Here is a 20,886-nt window from a genome sequence, read left to right as displayed (position 1 = left end):
TTAAGCATATTTTAGTCCATAGGAAAATTTGAGCTAAGATAGCACTGGCTCCAAGCCACTGTTCCAGGACAAAAGAAGACAAAGAGCAGGACTGTGAATCAGCAACCAGTGCCTTCCAGGGAGCAACAATTACTAATGGAAGATTTACAACCCTGTGGGCATGAAGCATCCCCCATCTGGCGTCCTTCTGCCACCAGACATTACTCTTCTGCTTAGTGACAGAAGAGAACAATACCTTTTCCCTTTAATGAAGCTACCCATGTCCTATCGGGCAGACACTCTGGGCAGTAAGTCTTCCACTGACATACGCTCAAGGCCGAGGGTGACCAGTTCAGGTTTGGTGAGTACCTGGGGCAAGAAGGTCTAAACTGCTTTTCAGCATCCTTTGGATTTTCTCTTAAAAAAAAAAAGAATATAGGCTCCAGGAGCTCTCTCTATATATTCTAGATGTTAATCTCTTATCAGATATGTGATCTGAAAATATTTTCTCTCATTCTGCTGCTTACCTTTTTATTTTGTTAATAGTGTCGTTTGATGCACAAAAGTTTTTCATTTTGATGATGTCCAATTTTTCTATTTTTTAATTTGTTCCCTGTGCCTTTGCTGTCATAGCTAAGAAATCATTATCAGATCCAATGTCGTGAATCTTTCCCCGATTGATTGACTGATTTGAGACAGGGTCTTTACTCCATCACCCAGGCTGGAGTGCAGTGGCACAATCTTGACTCACTATAGGTTCAAACGATCCTCCCACCTCAGCCTCCCAAGCAGCTGGGACCACAGGCGTGGACCACCATGCTAAGCTAATTTTGTTTTTTTTGTTTGTTTTTTTCGTAGAGATGGGGTTTCACCATGTTGTCTAGGCTGGTCTCGAACTCCCAGGTTCAAGCAATCCACCCACCTGGGCCTTCCAAAGTGCTGAAATTACAGGTGTAAGCCACCACGCCCAGCTTCCCCATTTTATTCTAAGAAAACAAGAGCTCTTACCTTTAGGTCTTTGATGCATTTTGGGTTAATTTTTATGTATGTTGTTAGGTAAAGGTCTGGCTTACCGTATTTCACTTAGCACTTGCTAAGTGAAATAAGCCAACTTTTTTCTTTTGTAGGTGGATATCCAGCTTTCCCAGTGCCATTTGTTGAAAAAACTATCCTTTCCCTACTGAATGGTCTTAGCACCCTTCTCAAAAATCATTTGACCATATGTGTATGGCTTTATTTCTAGGCTTTCTATTCTATTCCATTGGTCTATATGTCTGTCTTTATGTCAGTACCACACTGTTTTGATTACTGTAGCTTTGTAGTAAGTTTTGAGATCTGGAAGCATGGGTCCTCCAGCTTTGTTCTTTTTTTTTCTTTTTTTAAAGAAACAAAACAATCTAATTTAAAAAAAAGGCAAAGGACTTGAATAGACATTTCTTCAAAAATGATGTACAAATGGCCAATAAGCACATGAAAAGATGTTCAACATCACTAATTATTAGGGAAATGCAAATCAAAGCCACAAAAAGATACCACTTCACACCCATTAGGGTGGCTACTATCAAGAAAATATAAAATAAGTGTTATAAAAATAAGTGTTGGCCAGGTGTGGTGGCTCACGCCTGTAATCCCAGCACTTTTGGAGGCCGAGGCAGGTAGATCACGAAGTCAGGAGATGGAGACCATCCTGGCCAATATGGTGAAACCTCGTCTCTACTAAAATACAAAAAAAAAAAAAAAAAAATTAGTCAGGCGTGGTAGCGTGCACCTGTAGTCCCAGCTACTCAGGAGGCCGAGACACGGGAATCGCTTGAACCCCGGAGGCAGAAATTGCAGTGAGCCGAGATCACACCACTGCACTCCAGCCTGGCAACAAAGTGAGACTCTATCTCAAAAAAAAAAAAAAAAAAAAAAAAAAAAAAAAAAAACTGTTAATAAGTGTTAGTGTGGATGTGAAAAAATTGGAACCCTTGTGCATTGCTAGTGGGGAAGTATAATGAAATAGGGCAGCAGATGCTGAAAATTCCATGGCAGTTCCTCAATAAATTAAACATAGAATTACCATTTGAACCAGTAATTCCACTTCTGAGTATAAACACAAAAGGATTTAAAGCAGGAACTCTAATAAATATTTGTACACCAGTGTTCCCAGCAGCATTATTCACAATGGTCAAGAGGTGGAAACAACCCAAATGTCCATCAGCAGATGAATGGATAAACAAAGCATGGCATGTCCATGACACAGAATATTATTCATCCACAAAAAGGAATGAAATTCTGATACATGCTCTACAACATGAATGAACCCTGAGGACATTTTGCTAAGTGAAATAAGCCAGACGCAAAAGAACAAATACATTATGATTCCACTTATATGTGGTACCTAGAGTAGTCAAATTCATAAAGACAGAATGTAGGACAGTGGGGGAAGGGGAGGATGGACAGTTATTGTTTAATAGGTACAGGGTTTCAATATAGCAGGATGAAAAAGCTCTAGAAACAGATGGTGGTGATGTTTGCACAGCAATGCAAATATACTTAATGCCAATGAACTTAATGCTTAAAAGTGGCTAAAATGGCAAATTTCATATTGTGCATATTTTGCCACAATTTTAAAAATGAACATGGAGTTCTTAAATTCAAAATTATTTCCTATTTAAGTGTATATGTGTCTACTCTTTTAAAAAATTATTCATATGAAGAGGTAGTTTAACAGCAGCAAATTACTCCCTAAAAACTAGTCTAATGAGTAATTTTGTCTAAACATATGAACACATGAATCCTTCATTCAGAAATCCCTTCAGTTCAATTACTTCACCTTGGTTTCCATGCTGTTCATTGAAATAGGAAAAATAATGATGGTCATGAAAACGTTTTTGTATTTTATCAACTGATCTTCTAGAGTAGAGGTCAGCAAACTTTTTCTGTAAATTTTTTGGTAGAAAATTTCAGGCTTTGCCAGCCATAAGGTCTCTGCTGCTACTCAACCTGTTGCAAAAGCAGCCATAGATATAAGAATGAGTGAACATGGCCATGTTCCAAAAAAACTTTATTTACAAAAGCAGTTGATGGGCCAGATTTGGCTTTCAGGCTGTTGTTTGCCAACTCTCAAAAGAGCAGGGAGTATTTAGTAAAATAAAATATTGACGAACCTGATAACCAGCCCACCTAATCATGGTTCTTCCTCCACTCCAAAAACAGTGAATCAAAACCCAACAAAGCAAGTAAGTAGTGGAGTAGTCATGACAATTCAGGACCAAGAAGTAGGCTGCCTAAAGTGACCTCATTATCAAGGAGGATGGACAGGGCTCAGAGGACATCAGGAGACACACAAAGAAGCAGTCCTGGAAGGAACGCAAGTGCTCAGAAAGCATCGGGGAAACTCCAGTCATCCAGTTAAGATACTTGAGATACAAAAAATGCCTAGGTTAAATTCATGTATTCAAAGTGACTTGGACCTTCTAATCAATTCAATTTTTGATTTGCTACTATGTGCAAAGCCAAAGGCGTCATGAAATCAAAAGTGAATAAAATCAGCCAGGTGCAGTGGCTCACGCCTGTAACCCCAGCACTTTGGGAGGCCAACGTGGGCAGATCACTTGAGCCCAGGAGTTCAGGACCAGCCTGGGCAATATGGTGAAACCCTGTCTCTACTAAAAATACAAAAACTAGCCGGGTGTGGTGGTGCACGCCTGTGGTCCCAGTTACTTGGGAGGCTGAGAGGGAGGATTGCTTGATCCCAGGAGGCAGAGGTTGCAGCGAGCCAATATCATGCCACTGCACTCCAGCCTGGGTAACAGAGTGAAACTTCATCTCAAAAAAAAAAAAAAAGAAAGAAAGAAAGAAAGAAAGAAAGAAAAATAATAAAATCAAGAGCCCGTGTCAGGAAGATTATTATTTAGAAACACAGGGAGAAAGCAAAAATTTTGAAGGGCAAGGTCTTCTTACATTAATCATAAAATCTGATTTGATAGTCTCGGCTCTACTTAGTTTAAATGGACCTGTCTAAAAATCTCTCAGAGACATGGCAAGCAATCCAATCTGCTGGGAAAACACTTCCAAGGCACACACTCCTTTTAGTGATGATGTGTTTAACCTTCCTCTTAAGGAGAGTAGTAAAATATTTAAGAATAGGATCCACCTTTCCTTTAAAATAAAAGCAGGCCAGGTGCAGTGGCTCATGCCTACAGTCTTAGCAATTTGGGAGGCCAAGGCAGGTGGATCACTTGAGCTCAGGAGTTCGAGACCAGCCTGGGCAACATGGCAAAACCTCTCTACAAAAAAAAAAAAAAAAAAGAAAAAAAGAAAGAAAGGCTGGATTCAGTGGCACACCTGTAATCCCAGCACTTTTGGAAGCTGAGGCAGGTGGGTCATTTGAGGTCAGAAGTTTGAGACAAGCCTGGCCAACATGGTGAAACCCTGTCTCTACTAAAAATGCAAAAATCAGCTGGGTGTAGTGGCATGCACCTGTAGTCTCCACTACCTGGGAGGCTGAGATAGGAGAATCACTTGAAGGGAGGCAGAGCTTGCAGCCAGCCGAGATCGCACCACTGCACTCCAGCCTGGGCGACAGAGTGAGACTCCATCTCAGCAGAACAAAACAAAACAAAACAAATTAGCCGGGCGTGGTGGTGCATGCCTGTGGTCCCAGCTACTTGGGGAGCTGAGGTGGGAGAATTGCTTGAGCCCAGGAACTTGAGGCTGCAGTGAGCCAAGATCCCGCCACTGCACTCCAGGTTAGGTGACAAAATGAGACGCTGTCTCAAAAAAATAAAAGTCTATATAAAATTTTTTAAATTGTTATCTGGGAAATAAACATGACTTCATAAAGACATCCTCTTAGGAGTATAAGCACACATAAACTAGGGACTCCATTTGTAATTCAAAGAAAGCTTTACAAAATCATCCTTGTGGAATCCATTTGATGAATTGCAGGGGTGAGGAGTGTTTCCTGAGCAAACTAGCAGAGAGGAAAGGCAGGCAGGGCACTGGGAAAGAGTCAGCTACGTATTGACTTGCACCTGCTGCTGCTGCTTTTTTTTTTTTTTTTTGAGACATAGTCTCGCTCTGTTGCCCAGGCTGGAGTGCAGTGGCACGATCTCGGCTCACTGCAACCTCCACCTCCCAGGTTCACGCCATTCTCCTGCCTCAGCCTGCCGTGTGGCTGGGACTACAGGGGTCCACCACCACACCTGGCTAATTTTTTGTATTTTTTTTTTTTTAGTAGAGACAGGGTTTCACCATGTTAGCCAGGATGGTCTCCATCTCCTGACCTCGTGATCTGCCCTCCTTGGCCTCCCAAAGTGCTGGGATTACAGGCTTGAGCCACCGCGCCCGGCCTGGCACCTGCTTCTTTTAACTCATGTGCCTGAGTGTTTCAAGCCCACACAGCAAATCTGATGCTGTCCTCATAACCCTGTGATGGGACGGATCATATCTAAACTGCCCATGCAGAAGAATACAACTCGGAAAAGTCACTTGAAGAACTCAATCACGTTTACTGCTGGGAGGGAGGGATAAAGGTCATTTTCCTTCGTAATTATAAGATACAATAATTAACCTGGTTAGTTACGTGATGAATCATTGAGAGAATTATCAGAGGCTATGTTAAGCCTTAGCCTTTCTAAATTATTTTATTTCCCTAATTATTAGAAATACAGTGAAAGTCTGAGTAGACTGCTTATCTATTACATTTAACCATTTCTTAACTTAAGAAAGTTTAATATTGGCCAGGTGCGGTGGCTCGCGCCTTTAATCCCAGCACTTTGGGAGGCCGAGGCGGGCGGATCACGAGGTCAGGAGATCAAGACCATCTTGGCTAACACGGTGAAACCCCGTCTCTACTAAAAATACAAAAAATTAGCCGGGCGTGGTGACAGGTGCCTGTAGTCCCAGCTACTCAGGAGACTGAGGCAGGAGAATGGCGTGAACCCGGGAGGCGGAGTTTGCAGTGAGCCGAGATGGCACCACTGCACTCCAGCCTGGGCAACAGAGCGAGACTCCGTCTCAAAAAAGAAAAAAAAAGTTTAATATTAATATTGTCATCTTTCTGCTTTCAAGCTTGTATATCAAGTAACAGAATGTCATGGTTGTTTAAAAAAAAAAAAAAAAAAGAAAAGATGTGCATTTACAGGGAGGAGCCAGAAGAGGGCATCATTTCTATATGCTTAGCACATGCCAAAAGAGGAGAGATGAATTTTCAGCTTGTTTTCTAGTTATTAGTGATCTAAAAAAGTTCCGTCATAATTGTTTACTAATTTTGTTACTTTAGTTAAAGTACATTTAAAAAGTTACTTGGGGAACTGTTAAACAGTCACTCTTTTTTTTTTGCTTTTGAGATGGTCTCAGTTGCCCAGGCTGGATGCAGTGGCGTGATCTTGGCTCACTGCAATCTCCGCCTCCCGGGTTCAAGTGATTCTCCTGCCTCAACCCCCCCAAGCAGCTGGGATTACAAGCATGTGTCACCATGCCCAGCTAATTTTTGTATTTTTATTAGAGACAGGGTTTCACCATGTTGACCAGGCTGGTCTCAAACTCCTGGCCTCAAGCGATCCTCCCACCTCAGCCTCCCAAAGTGCTGGGATTACGGGCATGAGCCACCGCCCTCAGCCAAACATTCACTCTTGGACCCCATCTGGCCCCACCAAATCAGAACCTGTGTGTGTGAGGCCAGGAGGGTTGAATTTGAATCAGTTTGCAGCTGATCCTGGAGCGTGGGTCCAGAAGCCACATTAAAAACCCTCTGCACGGATTGCCAAATACCCGTGGATGGAGGCACAGAAGGTAACGATGCCAAGTTGTCCTGGGGAGCTTCCTAAAGGCAAGATAGCCTATGAAGGTCTGGGTGCTTTGATAATTCGAATGCACTACAGATGAACCACCACTGTGGCATCAAAGAAATTATTTTAAGACCACAAAACTAAATATCGAGTTATGAAATTTTAGAGGAAAAAGCCAGCCTATAATCAGAAAAATTTTTAAATCAAAATATTTAAAATTTTTTGTACTATCTCTACAAAATGAAGAATTGAGGCTCTTTTTTTCTTGTTTTTTTTTTTTTTTTTTTTTTTTTTTTGAGACAGAGTCTCGCTCTGCCGCCCAGGCTGGAGTGCAGTGGCGCAATCTCGGCTCACCGCAAGCTCCGCCTCCCGGGTTCACGCCATTCTCCTGCCTCAGCCTCTCCGAGTAGCTGGGACTACAGGCGCCCGCCACCACGCCCGGCTAATTTTTTGTATTTTTAGTAGAGACGGGGTTTCACCATGGTCTCGATCTCCTGACCTCGTGATCCGCCCGCCTCGGCCTCCCAAAGTGCTGGGATTACAAGCGTGAGCCACCGCGCCCGGCCTTTTTCTTGTTTTTAAATTGTTTTAATAGCTGAAAAAATAGCACAACACATATTATCACAATTTATTATTCTTCACTGGATTCTTACTTATAGTTTGTCTACTTCCAAGGAAATCTGGAGGGCATTTTATCTTAAATTGCACATATCCAATAAGATCATCAAAAGAGAAATAAGCAAAAGCTAATAAAAAGGAAACTGGGTGCAGAGGGTGTAATGATTCCTGGAATTACTGCAACTGAATGTTACATTTAGCTTTAGGTTTCCCGGTGCCAAAAAGGGAAGGAAGTCTACAAGTCTACATTTGTAAGGTGCCCACTCAGTGCTGGGCACTGACAACGGCTTCTAACAGCACTTCTTCTAACACACTCCTTCTAACAGCACTTCTTCTAACACACTCCTTCTAACAGCACTTTTTGTGGCCAAATGAGCAGATCCCTGCTCAATTTATTTATTCACTTATTCCTTTACTCATAGCTCCTGCTCTCAAACATTCAAAATCTGGCAAGGGCCAAATCGCCAAGAGTTGCAGGTGAAGGGGACGGCACTGTGTGTCCTCTATGAGACAGCACCCGCTGCAGCACAGGGCTGGGCATAAGCAGAGTGGTGCCCCACGTTGTGCCAATCAATGGCCCTGAGTTAGAACACAATGGGAAAGGGAATGGTTATGTAACAAATGGTACCAGGAACATCAAAGATCGGGAGGAAAAAAAATTAGACAGGGCCTCCTGATGATTGTAAAGAGTTAACATGGTGGCTCAGGCCTATAATCCCAGCACTTTGGGAGGCCAAGGTGGGTGAATCACTTGAGGCCAGGAGTTTAAGACCAGGTTGGCCAACATAATGAAACCCTGTCTCTACTAAAAATACAAAAATCAGCTGAGCATGGTGACATGGGCCTATAATCCCAGCTACTCGGGAGGCTGAGGCAGGAGAATCGCTTGAACCCAGGTGGTGGAGGTTGCAGTGAGCCAAGATTGTGCCATGGTACTCCAGCCTGGGTGACACAGCGAGACTCTGTCTCAAGGAAAAAAAAAAAAAAGTAAAAATTAGAAGAAAATTAATGTGGATATTTAACCTATCACAGGATAAGGAAGAAGTCTCGAAGCATAAAAGGAAAAGAAGAAATTATACAGGAAAAGGAGATTTGCTTACAAGCAAACAAAAAAACTTCTGTGTGTTAAAAACAAAATTATAAAGAAGGCCATGTACTAGCAAGATAACATATGCAACTAACATGATTGAAAAGGACTAATCACCTTCACATACCAAGAACATCTACAGAAGGTTGAAAAGTGGAAGATACTCAATCTTATTCATGATTAGATGAATTCAAATCAAAATGATGAGAAAACCATTTTGCATGACCAATGTTGTTTTGCCAAACTGACAAAGTTGTTTGTTGGTTTGCTTGTTGGTTTATTTTTAAGGATAATTCCAGACCCTTTCTAAAGGAGGCAACATTCCTAACCTTCGTCTTGTTCTCTTTCTAGAAATATTCGGAGATGTGCCAAAGAGGTATCTACAAGGATGTTCTTTGCATTATTCTCATTTTAATAACATTATAAACTTTTGAAAACGCAACGGAAAACTGGAAATCCCCTAACTATCCAACAATAGTTATTTGGTTAAACAAATGATGACACATTCCTATGACGGGGTGAGATACACTCATCAGAAATCATATAGCCAACAGTATTTATGGACACTGAAAATGTTTCTTATAAATTACTACATGAAACATTAGGATAAAACTGTACATACAATTTGATTTTAATTATGTAAATATATTAGCTTGATTCATGTGAAATTGCCCCACTCAATAATTTTTTGTCTAAAAATACCAATTTCTTATGGTTCAACCTAAACTTTTTAAAAAGTCTATGTGTATGTGCGTATACACACACACATATTCACACATACAGATATGCACCCACTAGCATAGATATATACACTCACAAAAGAACAGCAATGATATATACTAAAATGTCAACAATTGTTCTCTGGGTGAAGCTGTTGTATTTTTAACATTGCTCTTTATGATTTTCTTCATTTTCTAGGTTTTAATTTTTTGATTTCATTTTTTTTTATTTTTTATTATTTTTTTTGAGACAGAGTCTCACTCTGTCGCCCAGGCTGGAGTGCAGTGGCACGATCTTGGCTCACTGCAACTTCTACCTCCCAGGTTCAAGCGATTCTTGTGCCTCAGCCTCCCGAGTAGCTGGGATTATAGGCATGTGCCACCACGCCCAGCTAATTTTTGTATTTTTAGTAGGGACGGGGTTTCACCATATTGGCCAGGCTCGTCTTGAACTCCTGACCTCGTGATCCGCCCGCCTCGGCCTCCCAAAGTGCTGGGATTACAGGTGTGAGCCACCACGCCCGGCCTTCATGTAATTTTTTTAGAGACAGGATCTCACTATGTTGCCTAGGCTGGTCTTGAACTCCTGGGCTCAAACAATCCTCCCGCCTTGACCTCCCAAAGTGCTGGGATTACAGGCGTCAGCCACTGCACCTGGCATCTATTTTTTTACGTGAATGTAATTTGAAATCATACTTCAAAGCTCAGAACGTAATGGGGGCCAGAGTGTGGGAAAAAGGAAATTTGTGTACCCTGCCAGCCTGTTGTAAATAAGCACACACTCCCAGAGGGTAATTTGGCAAAACATCAAAAGCCTTTCAAGTATTCATACACTTGACCAATCATTCTTCTTCTAAGAATTTATCCCCCCAAAATAAACAGACATGTCACAATACCTGTACAAGACATTCATCAGAGTTATGTATAACATGAAAAATCAAATACAGTGATATACTCAGACACTCGGGAACAGGTTAAACTATAGTGCATATATTTGGTGTATTTTATGGAGTCATCAATACATTTTGGAAGAAGTCTTAATAACACAGGAAAATGTTTATGCCAAGTTGAATTGTAAAAGCAAGATAAAACCACATAGAGTCTGATCACAATACATTTGAAATTGGATAAGTCTATCTGTGCACACACATATACACAGGCTCACCCAGAAAGAAGGCTGGGAGTGTGCAGGTGTGTACACGTGCATGTAATTTACAGTAGTTTGGGATTGTGGTAGTATTTCCATTGCATCTAAATACTATTCTGTTTCCCAAATGCTTGCAATGTTTGCATTACTTCTGTAATCAGAAAATAAGTAACTTCCTCTCAAAGAGAAAAGGAAGCTCCCTCTCTTCACAGAATAGAAGATGGACCAAGGGGGAAGCAGATGGGGTCAGTGGGAACCAGTTAGGAGCTGCTACATTGGAAGTGAGAATGAAGGGCAGAGGAAGATTCCAGAGACTCAGGAGGCAGAAATGTCAGGATTTGCTGACTGACTGGATGTAGTGGCAGAATGAGGAACAAAGGAGTCAAGTATAATTCTCAGGTCTGTGGATTTGGAGACAGAGTGAGAGGTGTAGCCATTCTCCCAAGACAAGGAACACAGGATTTGGTAGCACACAGATGGTCCCAGTGATTCTTGCCTCCTGATATTCAGACCCTTTGTCCCCTCTGACTAGGGCTGACCTGTGGGACCCATAGGGCATAGCAGAAATGACAGGGTGTGGCTTCTGAAGCTAGGACATAAAAGATATTGTGGGGCTCTGCGTTTCCCTCTCTTGGATCACTTGCCCTCGGGGAAGCCAGCCGCCATGTCATGAGGACACTCAAGCAGTCCTGTGGAGACATCCCCATGGTGGGGAACCAAGTCCTCCTCCCAACACCACTGTCACTGGCCAGGTATGAGGGTAAGCCCCAAGAGCACAGATCCCCCAGCCCTAGGCCAGCCTTCCACTGAAGACAGAAACTGTCGAAGAATGTTACTTGCTTTATGTCACTAGGTTTCAGTGGAATTTGCTATACAGTAATAGATAACCAGTACGTGGAAAGAGGCACAGACTGGAGCTGTCTGTACACTTTTGTGGTTTATACCACCATCTAGTTTTTTTTTTTTTTTGAGATGGAGTCTCGCTCTGTCACCCAGGTTGGAGTGCAGTGGCGAGATCTCGGCTCACTGCAAGCTCTGCCTCCCGGGTTCAGGCCATTCTCCTGCCTCAGCCTTCCGAGTAGCTGGGACTACAGGCACCTGCCACCACGCCCAGCTAATTTTTTGTATTTTTAGTGGAGATGGGGTTTCACCGTGTCAGCCAGGATGGTCTCGATCTCCTGACCTCGTGATCCGCCCGCCTCGGCCTCCCAAAGTGCTGGGATTACAAGCGTGAGCCACCGCGCCCGGCCACCACCATCTAGTTTTTCTAACTTCCGCTCAGGATATAGAGGGCTGGAAAGAGTACTGCCCGTACCATGACAACAAAAACACTAGAGAACATGCAAAACCACACTTTTTCCGGAGCACATCAGAGAATTGAGGTTGCAGTTCCCTCTCTATTAGGGTGCAATGGGGGCTTCCAGAGGGAGACCAGGGCCTGGAGGAGGGAGAAGGGGCTCATGCCTTCCTTCCGACCTGTGTCTGGCCAGCATCAGCTCAGCAGGGTCAGAGGGCGTCAGCCTCCTGCAACTGCTAGCTGTTCTCTCACTATTCCCTTTTTGCCTCTAATTCCTGTCTAACCAATCCCTAAAGTAAATTCTTATTCAAATAACCAGACAGTTTCAATTTCCCTAAGTGGATCTTAACTGCTACAGCACAAATTCAATTCAACTCCTCAGTGACTGCACCTGGTTCTCTTTTAGGGCCACAGATAGGAGCGTGGTGGAATTCCTGCCTGTCCACCTAAACCTCTGTCACCTGATCCTTGTTACCTTTCCTGACTCACCCGCTGCAAACTCCACCCAACCTGGTCTGGCTCATGGCACTACTTGTGTGCTCCTAACCTGGCATTTTTCCCCATAGTTCCATGCCTCTTACCCCAACTCTACTGAAACAGGACAATGGGAAAATGAGGCACCTTGGCATTTGAGGAAGCGTTGTAGAGAAGGAGGGAAAGTTCAGGCTTTTCTGGTGTTTATTTTATACATTGATAGAAACAACATCATCAAAAAAAGAATCATTTATGCTTAGGTTGATTTTCCTAACCCTGGTTTGTTTGTCCTTACTGATGTTTTTATTCTTAAAGTTACAAGGCAAGAAAGAAAACCCTAAGACACCAGTCTCACCTCTTTCCTAATTCCCTTTTTATCTTAAGTCACCGTGATAACATACTTCTCCCACTCACTCAGGAGATGAAGTGCTGAAAAGTTGACAACAAGATGGTAACGTGTGTGCACAAACACACACACATAGACACATTCATGCGCACACGAAAACTACTTACCTGAAATAATGATGCTAGAACTTCCAACGACGTAGAAAACGTTTTCAGTGATGGAGATGTCTGCACTGAGTTGGCATTGAGAAACGACAAACTTCACCTCCTACAGCACTACTGTTTATAAGCTAGGAATTGATGTGGAAAAGGGTAGAATCTACCTTCTGAAGAAGGCTCCAGCCCACCAACAAAAAGGTTTTGGTGTTTTGTTTGTTTGTTTGTTTTTTGAGATGGAGTTTCACTCTTGTCCAGGCTGGAGTCCAATGGCATGATCTTGGCTCACCGCAACCTCCGCCTCCCAGATTTAAGCAATTCTCCTGCCTCAGCCTCCCAAGTAGCTGGGATTACAGGCAGGTGCCATCATGCCCGGCTAATTTTGTATTTTTAGTAGAGACGGGGTTTCTCCATGTTGGTCAGGCTGGTCTCGAACTCCCAACCTCAGGTGATCTGCCCACGTTGGCCTCCCAAAGTGCTGGGATTACAGGTGTGAGCCACCGCGCCCAGTCAAAAAAGTATTTTAAAGAAACACAAAAGTGGCTGGGTGAAGTGGCTCGCACCTGTAATCCCAGCACTTTGGGAGGCCAAGGTGGGCAGATCACTTGAGGTCAGGAGTTCAAGACCAGTCAACAAGGTGAAACTCCATCTCTACTAAAAATACAAAAATTAGCCAGACATGGTGGCATGTGCCTGTAATCCCAGCTACTCAGGAGGCTGAGGCAGGAGAATTCCTTGAACCCAGGAGGGGGAGTTTGCAGTGAGCTGAGATCGTGCCACTGCACTCCAGCCTGGATGACAGAACGAGACTCCATCTCAAAAAAAAAAAAAAAAAAAAAAAAAGAGAAACATAAAAGCAATAAAAACAGAGAAAAGTCCTGTGCTGCAGCTGCTTTGCCAAGGTCACACATTCCACATGGGATGATGGCACCCCTAAGGGGACAAAGATTGGTAGCAAATCTTAGCTATTTCAACAGTCTGTGGCTCTCCAAAAGGCCTCAGTACATAGATGTATGATATCTGTGATATCAAAATGTTATGGTAGCAACTTTGAAAAAGTGTCTAAAAAGGCTGTGTGGGGTAGGGGAGAGGGTGGCGGTAAGAAGGTGTTGAGAAACGCTAGCTTAGAAGCAACAGCAACCCTGCTTCATTCCATTGCCTGACATGACCCTTAGTATTATTTTTTTTCCTCCAGGTTTCCAATAAACTTGGCAGAAGCAGCATTTTTTTTTTTCTTAAGAAAAGCCAGGAATATAAGCCATGGGATAATTTAGTACCAACCAAATCTACACCTGGGCAAATCCACCCTTTATAAAAGCTGAATATCAACCCAAATGAATGGCTTCCTTTACTGCCAACAAATTTTTGGGTGAGGTTCTATGGCTTATTTCCATACCTGCAAATTGCCGCTTTTTCTAGAAAAGAGCCATCGCTGCCTTCTGAGTCAGGCTGTGAGTCTAGGTCCCCATCATCACATCACAGAGGAGGGGGGTGCTGCCCACATCCCTGATACAGTCAGATGTACAGCCTGATACAGTCAGATGTACAGCCTGATACAGTCAGATGTACAGCCTGATACAGTCAGATGTACAGCCTGATACAGTCAGATGTACAGCCTGATACAGTCAGATGTACAGCCTGATACAGTCAGATGTACAGCCTGATACAGCACCTGCCTGCACTCCACTGTGACGGTGCCTGTGTGCGCCTTTGTCCTGATGCCCCATCACAGCACTTCTGTGATCAAAGCACAAATCGTCCTCTCCACAGTTCCAGGTCCTAGCTACCAATTACACTGGCACACCATACATTGCAAATACTTTTGAAAAAGAAAATAAACTTTTAATCTAAGAAACACAAACCCCCTTTAAAGTATCAGGCCTAGAGAGACACTGAAATGAGACCGCAATCATGTCCCCCAACTTGGGCTAACAATCATTTCAAAGCCACTTGCTCTATGGACCCTAGATTCAGCATCACCACCCATAGCCATAAATTATCCTAACAATGCCACACACTGGACACCATCACCCACACTCCATAGCTCAGCAATGTATAGCCAATCATGAATCAGTGGTATTTCTGTAAACCCACGAGAATTCCTGAAAACCAGCTTTTGTAATCGCCCCTCTCCTGATTCACCCTTCTCTCCTTTGTTCTCCAGAGCCCTTGGAAGTGTTTCCTGGGCTGCAGACCTCAGCCGCGGCCCAAATAAACTCTCCACCTATATTAGTTTTGCCTCAGTTTCCTTCTTTAGGTCAACATCTCATTATAAGACATTCATAGTATACGGACGAAATGCAAGCTTCCACCCATATTACCGCAACACGTGCTCACTCCACAACCATCAACCTCTGCTCAGTTCACACGCTCTTCATTCACTGTGGTCTTCACTGATTCAATCATCTTGCTCAAGTATTATAAACAAGGTATTGTGCTTTGGTGCAATACAGGCTAACAAGATTTTAAAATCAGTTACTGCTTGTAGAGAGAAACAGAAGTGCACAAACAATGCTACAATATAAGGAACTTTGCAACAATTACGGAAGAGAATTACAAACCCAGCACTGATGGTGTTTCAGAGGAAGGGACATCACGCCTAGAAGCAGGAAGCCAGGGAAACCTCGTGGTGCACAAGCCTTAAAGAATGGGGCCAAACTGGCCGGGCGCGGTGGCTCACGCCTGTAATCCCAGCACCTTGGGAGGCCGAGGCGGGCAGATCACGAGGTCAGGAGATCGAGACCATCCTGGCTAACATGGCGAAACCCCGTCTCTACTAAAAATAGAAAAATTAGCCGACTGTGGTGGCATGCACCTGTAATCCCAGGTACTCGGGAGGCTGAGGCAGGAGAATCGCTTGAACCTAGGAGGCAGAGGTTGCAGTGAGCCGAGATTGTGCCACTGCACTCCAGTCTGGCGACAGAGCGAGACTTCGTCTCAAAAAAAAAAAAAAAAAAAAAAAGAATGGGCCAACATCAGAAGTGGAAATGCAGCGGAGGGAAGATTAGTGAGCAGAGGGAATGAGCAGCGTGAGTTACGGTGAGAGCATCAGCAAATGGAACGGCAAGACATGGGGCCTGCAGACTAAACCCATCATATTGCTTATATTCCAAAGTCTTAACATCAAATATTTTAAAACTAGGAATAGATCATTTTACTTTACTAAAAAAGTAAAGAGCATTTACCTCCAGTTGGAAATTTCTTGGCTCGTTCCTCATAGAACCATTCTCCAGTTTTTATTTTGACATTCCTGAAAACATGAGCAGAAAGGAAGCTTCAGAAAGAGAAGACATGAATAGTGCTATAATTACCCCTTTTAAGGGTCAGGTAAGGTCACAAAATATTAGTCTTGCAAGGGACCTCAGCAATCAATTTCCTGGCTCGAACCCCTAACTTTACAGATTCCCCATAGAAGCAAAGTGATTTCAGTATCAGCAGCAAAGCCGTGCAACTCCCACTGACACGTGTTTTATCTTGCATGTCATATGTATGTTCATGTATGTGAATATGTTGAGCATATTAACATATACTTGTGCCCAGCACAAATCCAGTACTTAATACACAAATACACAAAGAGAAACAAAATTATCATCATCAAAATGACCAATGTATCGGCCAGGCACAGTGGCTCACGCCTGTAATCCTAGTACTTTGGGAGGCTGAGGTGGGTGGATCACTTGAGGTCACGAAGTCGAGACCAGCCTGGCCAACATGGCAAAACCCTGTCTCTACCAAAAATACAAAATTAGCCAGGCATGGTGGCACATGCCTGTAATCCCAGCTACTTGGGAGGCTGAGGCAGGAGAATTTTCGCTTGAACCTGGGAGACGGAAGTTGCAATGAGCCGAGATTGCACCATCGCACTCCAGCCTGGGTGACAGAGCAAGCCTCCATCTCAGCACCACCACCACAAATGACCAATGTATCATGTCAATGGCGGGAAGCTCTGGCACGAGTGATGGGCTACAGGAAAACTCAATGTTATGCATTGGGCTTGGAGGGAGATCAGCTGTAGGTTAAGCTAAGGTTAGTTTGTGTTTACAACATTCTCCAAGGGCCCACAAGCAAGGTTACCTGAGAAGGTTCTCGGGAGGACCTGAGGTATGGAACACGGGATCAATGTGTGTGGATGGAGATTTGGGGACTTAAATCTGAGTGGACAACTTTTTTTTTTTTCTGGTCGCCCAGGCTGGAGTGCAGTGGCACGATCTCAAGTCACTTCAATCTCCCCTTCGTGGGTTCAGGCGATTCTCCTGCCTCAGCCTCCAGAGTAGCTGGGACTACAGGTGCCCATCACCATGCCTGGATAATTTTTGTATTTTTAGTAAAGATGGGTTTTTGCCATGTTGGCCAAGCTGGTCTCGAACTCCTGACCTCAGACGATCCGCCTGAGCAGACCACTTGTGAATCAGGGGAAAGCAGCCCTGTTTGGCCCGCTGGTCTGACAGCAGCTCCCTACGGTAGGACTTTAACTCCTACCATCTTAGTCACATGCATGACAGCACGGAGGGCACTCGAGACGCTAACTGCTCAAAACTGACGTCCTCACATGGGTTTTCCTCTTGGTTTTCTGGGGAATCCACACTCAACCTCAATCTCAGAAAGGCAGAATTGTTAATATCCTTTTAGGATATAAAAAGGCAAACGTAAATATTATAAGATCTTCACATCCTTAAAATAATGTGCCACAAAACTGGCCAATTCTGTTATGCAAATTTAAGAAAAAAATTAAAACTTCAGCTCATGACTAATTCTCTTCTATAAATTACAGTATTGACTGAAATAAATTCTCCATTAGGTTCTTTTAGGCTATATATGAACTCAAGTGGATTTTTAAAAAAATTAATGCTTGCTAATGTAAGTAAAATCACAAATATATGCCAATCTGCACTTTTTCAAAATATGCTATCTTTCTCTATGAAGTGCTAGTATTGTCAGAAGACATCAACCAACTCTCTCCTTCATCTGGTTAGACACTACTATTTTCTGATTAGTACATAAATGATTATTACCAATACTTAGTGACTAGAACAAGGAAAATATAGAGAGAGCATTTAAGAATTTCATAATTTTTTTTGAGACAGGGTCTGGCTCTGTTGCTGAGGCTGGAGTGCAGTGGCACGATCTCGGCTCATTGCAATCTCTGCCTCCCGGGCTCAAGCAATCCTCCCACCTCAGTCTCCTGAGTAGCTGAGACTAAAGGCACGTGCCACCACACCTGGCTGATTTTTGTGTTTTTTTTTTTGTAGAGACGGGGTTTTGCTATGTTGCCCAGGCTGGTCTCAAACTCCTGAGCTCAAGCGATCCACCTGCCTTGGCCTCCCAAAGTGCTGGGATTACAGGCACAGGCCACAGCATCTGGCCTGTAACAGAATTTTGATAATCAGTCACTACCATTCAGAGCCAAAAGTATATAAAATGTACAACTGTGATATGTCTCTAGAGAGAGAGGGAAAAGTTTGCATCCATAAAGTCAGAAACTCAATTATCTAATCCCCTAAATCAACACAAAACACCTTAAGGCAATCTCAGCCTCTAGGCAGAAGTTTTCCCCTGGAGCACTTGTGGGAAGCAGAACATAAAAAATCAGGGCAAGTCTAGAGGGAGTCATGGGTGGTAAATTCCCATGCCTTTGAAGGGCTGCACCTCTCCATATTCAATTTCTGAAGATGCCTCTTCAGTCCTGGCAAACAGAACAAGGTCTAATCCTTAGAGGAGGGAACAGGAAAGCAAATCCAAAGGGCAGAAATTACAAGGCCCCCGCCTGATAAATGCACTTTACTTGCAGAATTGCTTTTCTGGTGAGTGACCCATTCCAGCTCATCTACTCTCTCACATGCTCCAGCTCGTTACCATTGGGCCCAAAATATCCATATCTGAGATGCTATAGTCGACTGAGCTAATCAGACAGGGGGACAACATCGATAAATAAACACACACATAGACAATCACAGAAAATGAAAAACAGCTAAGGAGAAGGAAGAAAGGTGAAAGCACCTAAGTGAATGAACATTGCAAATCATTGAAAGGACTCCAGCCCTCGTTTCAGAACCTACACAAGTAGTAGATAAATTAAAATCCTAGTCACCCAGCGCGAATCATCTAATAGAACCATCTAATCTCATTTAATTCCAACTGATTACTTGCGCAGTTTAAGCAGGAGCTAATTTGGCATATAGAGATTTGGGCACAAACTCGGGGATCTCTTGGGCCTATCTGTGATTAAACAATAGAAAGTAAAAATACCACAGTATTTTTATCCCTAAACCATATAACAACCAGTACTTTTTGCATTTGAGGCTGTTTCCTTTGAATACTAGGTTTGGCCCAGGTCTCCATTACCCTTTCTTGCAAAATCAGCAGCTTCATAAGCAATTATTCCACAATATCTTTTGTAAGGACTCCCTGTCTGCACTAATCCCAAGACTTTTTTTTTCTTTGAGATAGGGTCTCATTCTACCACCCAGGCTGGAGTGCAGTGGTGTAATCTCGGCTCACTGCAGCCTCAACCTCCCAGGTTCAAGTGATCCTCCCTCATCAACCTCCCAAGTAGCTGGGACTACAGGCATGCACCACCATGCCTGGCTAAGTTTTGTACTTTTTGTAGAGACAGGGTTTCACTACGTTGACCAGGCTGGTCTTGAACTCCTGGCCTCAAGTGATCTGCCTGCCTTGGCCTCCCAAAGTGCTGGGATTACAGGTGTGAGCCACCACACCCGGCCTAATCCCAAGTTTACAAAGGAGGACCGCTCATTGCCCTTAGAGTCTATGACGGAGGTGACAGATCCTGTAGTCTCTGTCCATGTTAGGGCCAACACAGGGTAGTGTGATTCATTAGTAACCAAAGAAAGTATCTAGCACTTCTTCCCAGGTGATAAATCAGAATGAGGTTATGAAAGTTTCTTGGAAGATTTTATGAGTTCAGCAATAAATCTGTGCCCTTAAACTTTTCAGAATCATGACTTACTTCTTTAAAATTTTTTCAATCAGCCCATAAATATATCTCAAAAGGCAAAAGCCTAGGGTGGTGGGGAGAGATGAAGCCATAGAATCAGGAGACCTAACCCATGACTGACCTTCACATTAACTACATGAGGGTCACTAGGATTACAAATGCCAAGCACTGGATGCCTAGATGGCTCTTAATAAACTGCTGGGGTTTTCAGCATCCATTTTCACAGCCCTGAATTCTGCTAATGCTGTCATTTCATTATCAAAGGAGAAATAACTGCTGAAAAACACTTTGCAAATTCTAGCACACAAACGTTCAATAAGATGAATGGAGGACCATACCAGAAAATATTTTGACCTTATTACTAACACCAAGCAGTGAGCCAAACACACATGTTGTAATGCATCTTGCATCTAAATTGCTTGCATCTGCAGGTGGCTAAGCTACTGCATCTATGCTCTATATTCCAAGAAAAGTCAGCATGATGTCCCTAGAGTTGCTTAATGTATTTTCACCATTCAACTGACAAGAGGTAGAAAATTGGTCTGCACAGCCAGGATTCTTCAAATCCCTAAAGAAGCACATCTCCTGTGCCGAACTGCTCTCCAACCAGCACCCCAGTGGCAAGGAGGTGTCCAGAGAGCCCTTTAGACACATGAACTACAAAAACTTCAGATCAAGAAGTCGCATCAGTGGGACATGTCTGTAATCTCAGAACTTTCAGAGGCCGAGGCAAGAGGATTGCTTGAACATAGGAGTTCCAGACCAGCCTGAGCAACATCCCTACCAAAAATACAAAAATTAGCCAGACACAGTGGTGCATGCCAGTAGTCCCAGCTCCTCAGGAGGCTGAAGTGGGAGGACTGCTTGAACCCAGGAGGCGGAGGTTACAGTGAGCCAAGATTGCACCACTGCACTCCAGCCTGGGCAACAGTGTGAGACCGTATCTCAAATAAAATTTAAAAAAAAAAAAAAAAAAAAAAAAAAAGCACCAGCAGCAGAGGCTGCATATTGTAAAAATGAGATCAACCTAATTTTTTCATGATAGTTGGTCCAACTGCTCAGTAATTCTCAGCTAAATTAGTCCTATGCATGTAGTTGGATTTTTTTTTTATTTCAAATAGACATTTTTTTTTTTTTAGACGGAGTTTCATTCTTGTCACCCAGGCTGGAGTGCAATGGCACGATCTTGGCTCACTGCAACCTCTGCCTCCCGGGTTCAAGTGATTCTCCCGCCTCAGCCTCCCGAGTAGCTGGGGTTACAGGCGCCCACCACCACGACCGGCTAATTTTTGTGGGGTTTTTGTTTGTTTTTGAGACGGAGTCTCGCTCT

The 20,886-nt window shown here is 43.3% G+C and overlaps 1 protein-coding gene across 25 annotated transcripts in view; it reads right to left on the bottom strand.

Annotated features, from left to right (window-relative positions):
• SYTL3 (synaptotagmin like 3) overlaps positions 1-20,886 on the bottom strand; it is a 121,567-nt gene that overhangs the window by 68,884 nt on the left and 31,797 nt on the right. For all 25 annotated transcript variants that reach the window (XM_063632792.1, XM_063632783.1, XM_055268424.2 and 22 more), the window contains one exon: positions 15,787-15,851. In XM_063632792.1, the coding sequence (XP_063488862.1) occupies positions 15,787-15,851 (65 nt within the window). The remainder of the gene's footprint in view (positions 1-15,786; positions 15,852-20,886) is intronic.

Source organism: Symphalangus syndactylus, chromosome 2 (assembly GCF_028878055.3).
Source record: "Symphalangus syndactylus isolate Jambi chromosome 2, NHGRI_mSymSyn1-v2.1_pri, whole genome shotgun sequence".
Classification (NCBI taxonomy): Eukaryota; Metazoa; Chordata; class Mammalia; order Primates; family Hylobatidae; genus Symphalangus; species Symphalangus syndactylus.
The sequence above is the reverse complement of the archived record's forward strand: the minus strand, read 5'-3'. Positions and strand labels throughout refer to the sequence as shown.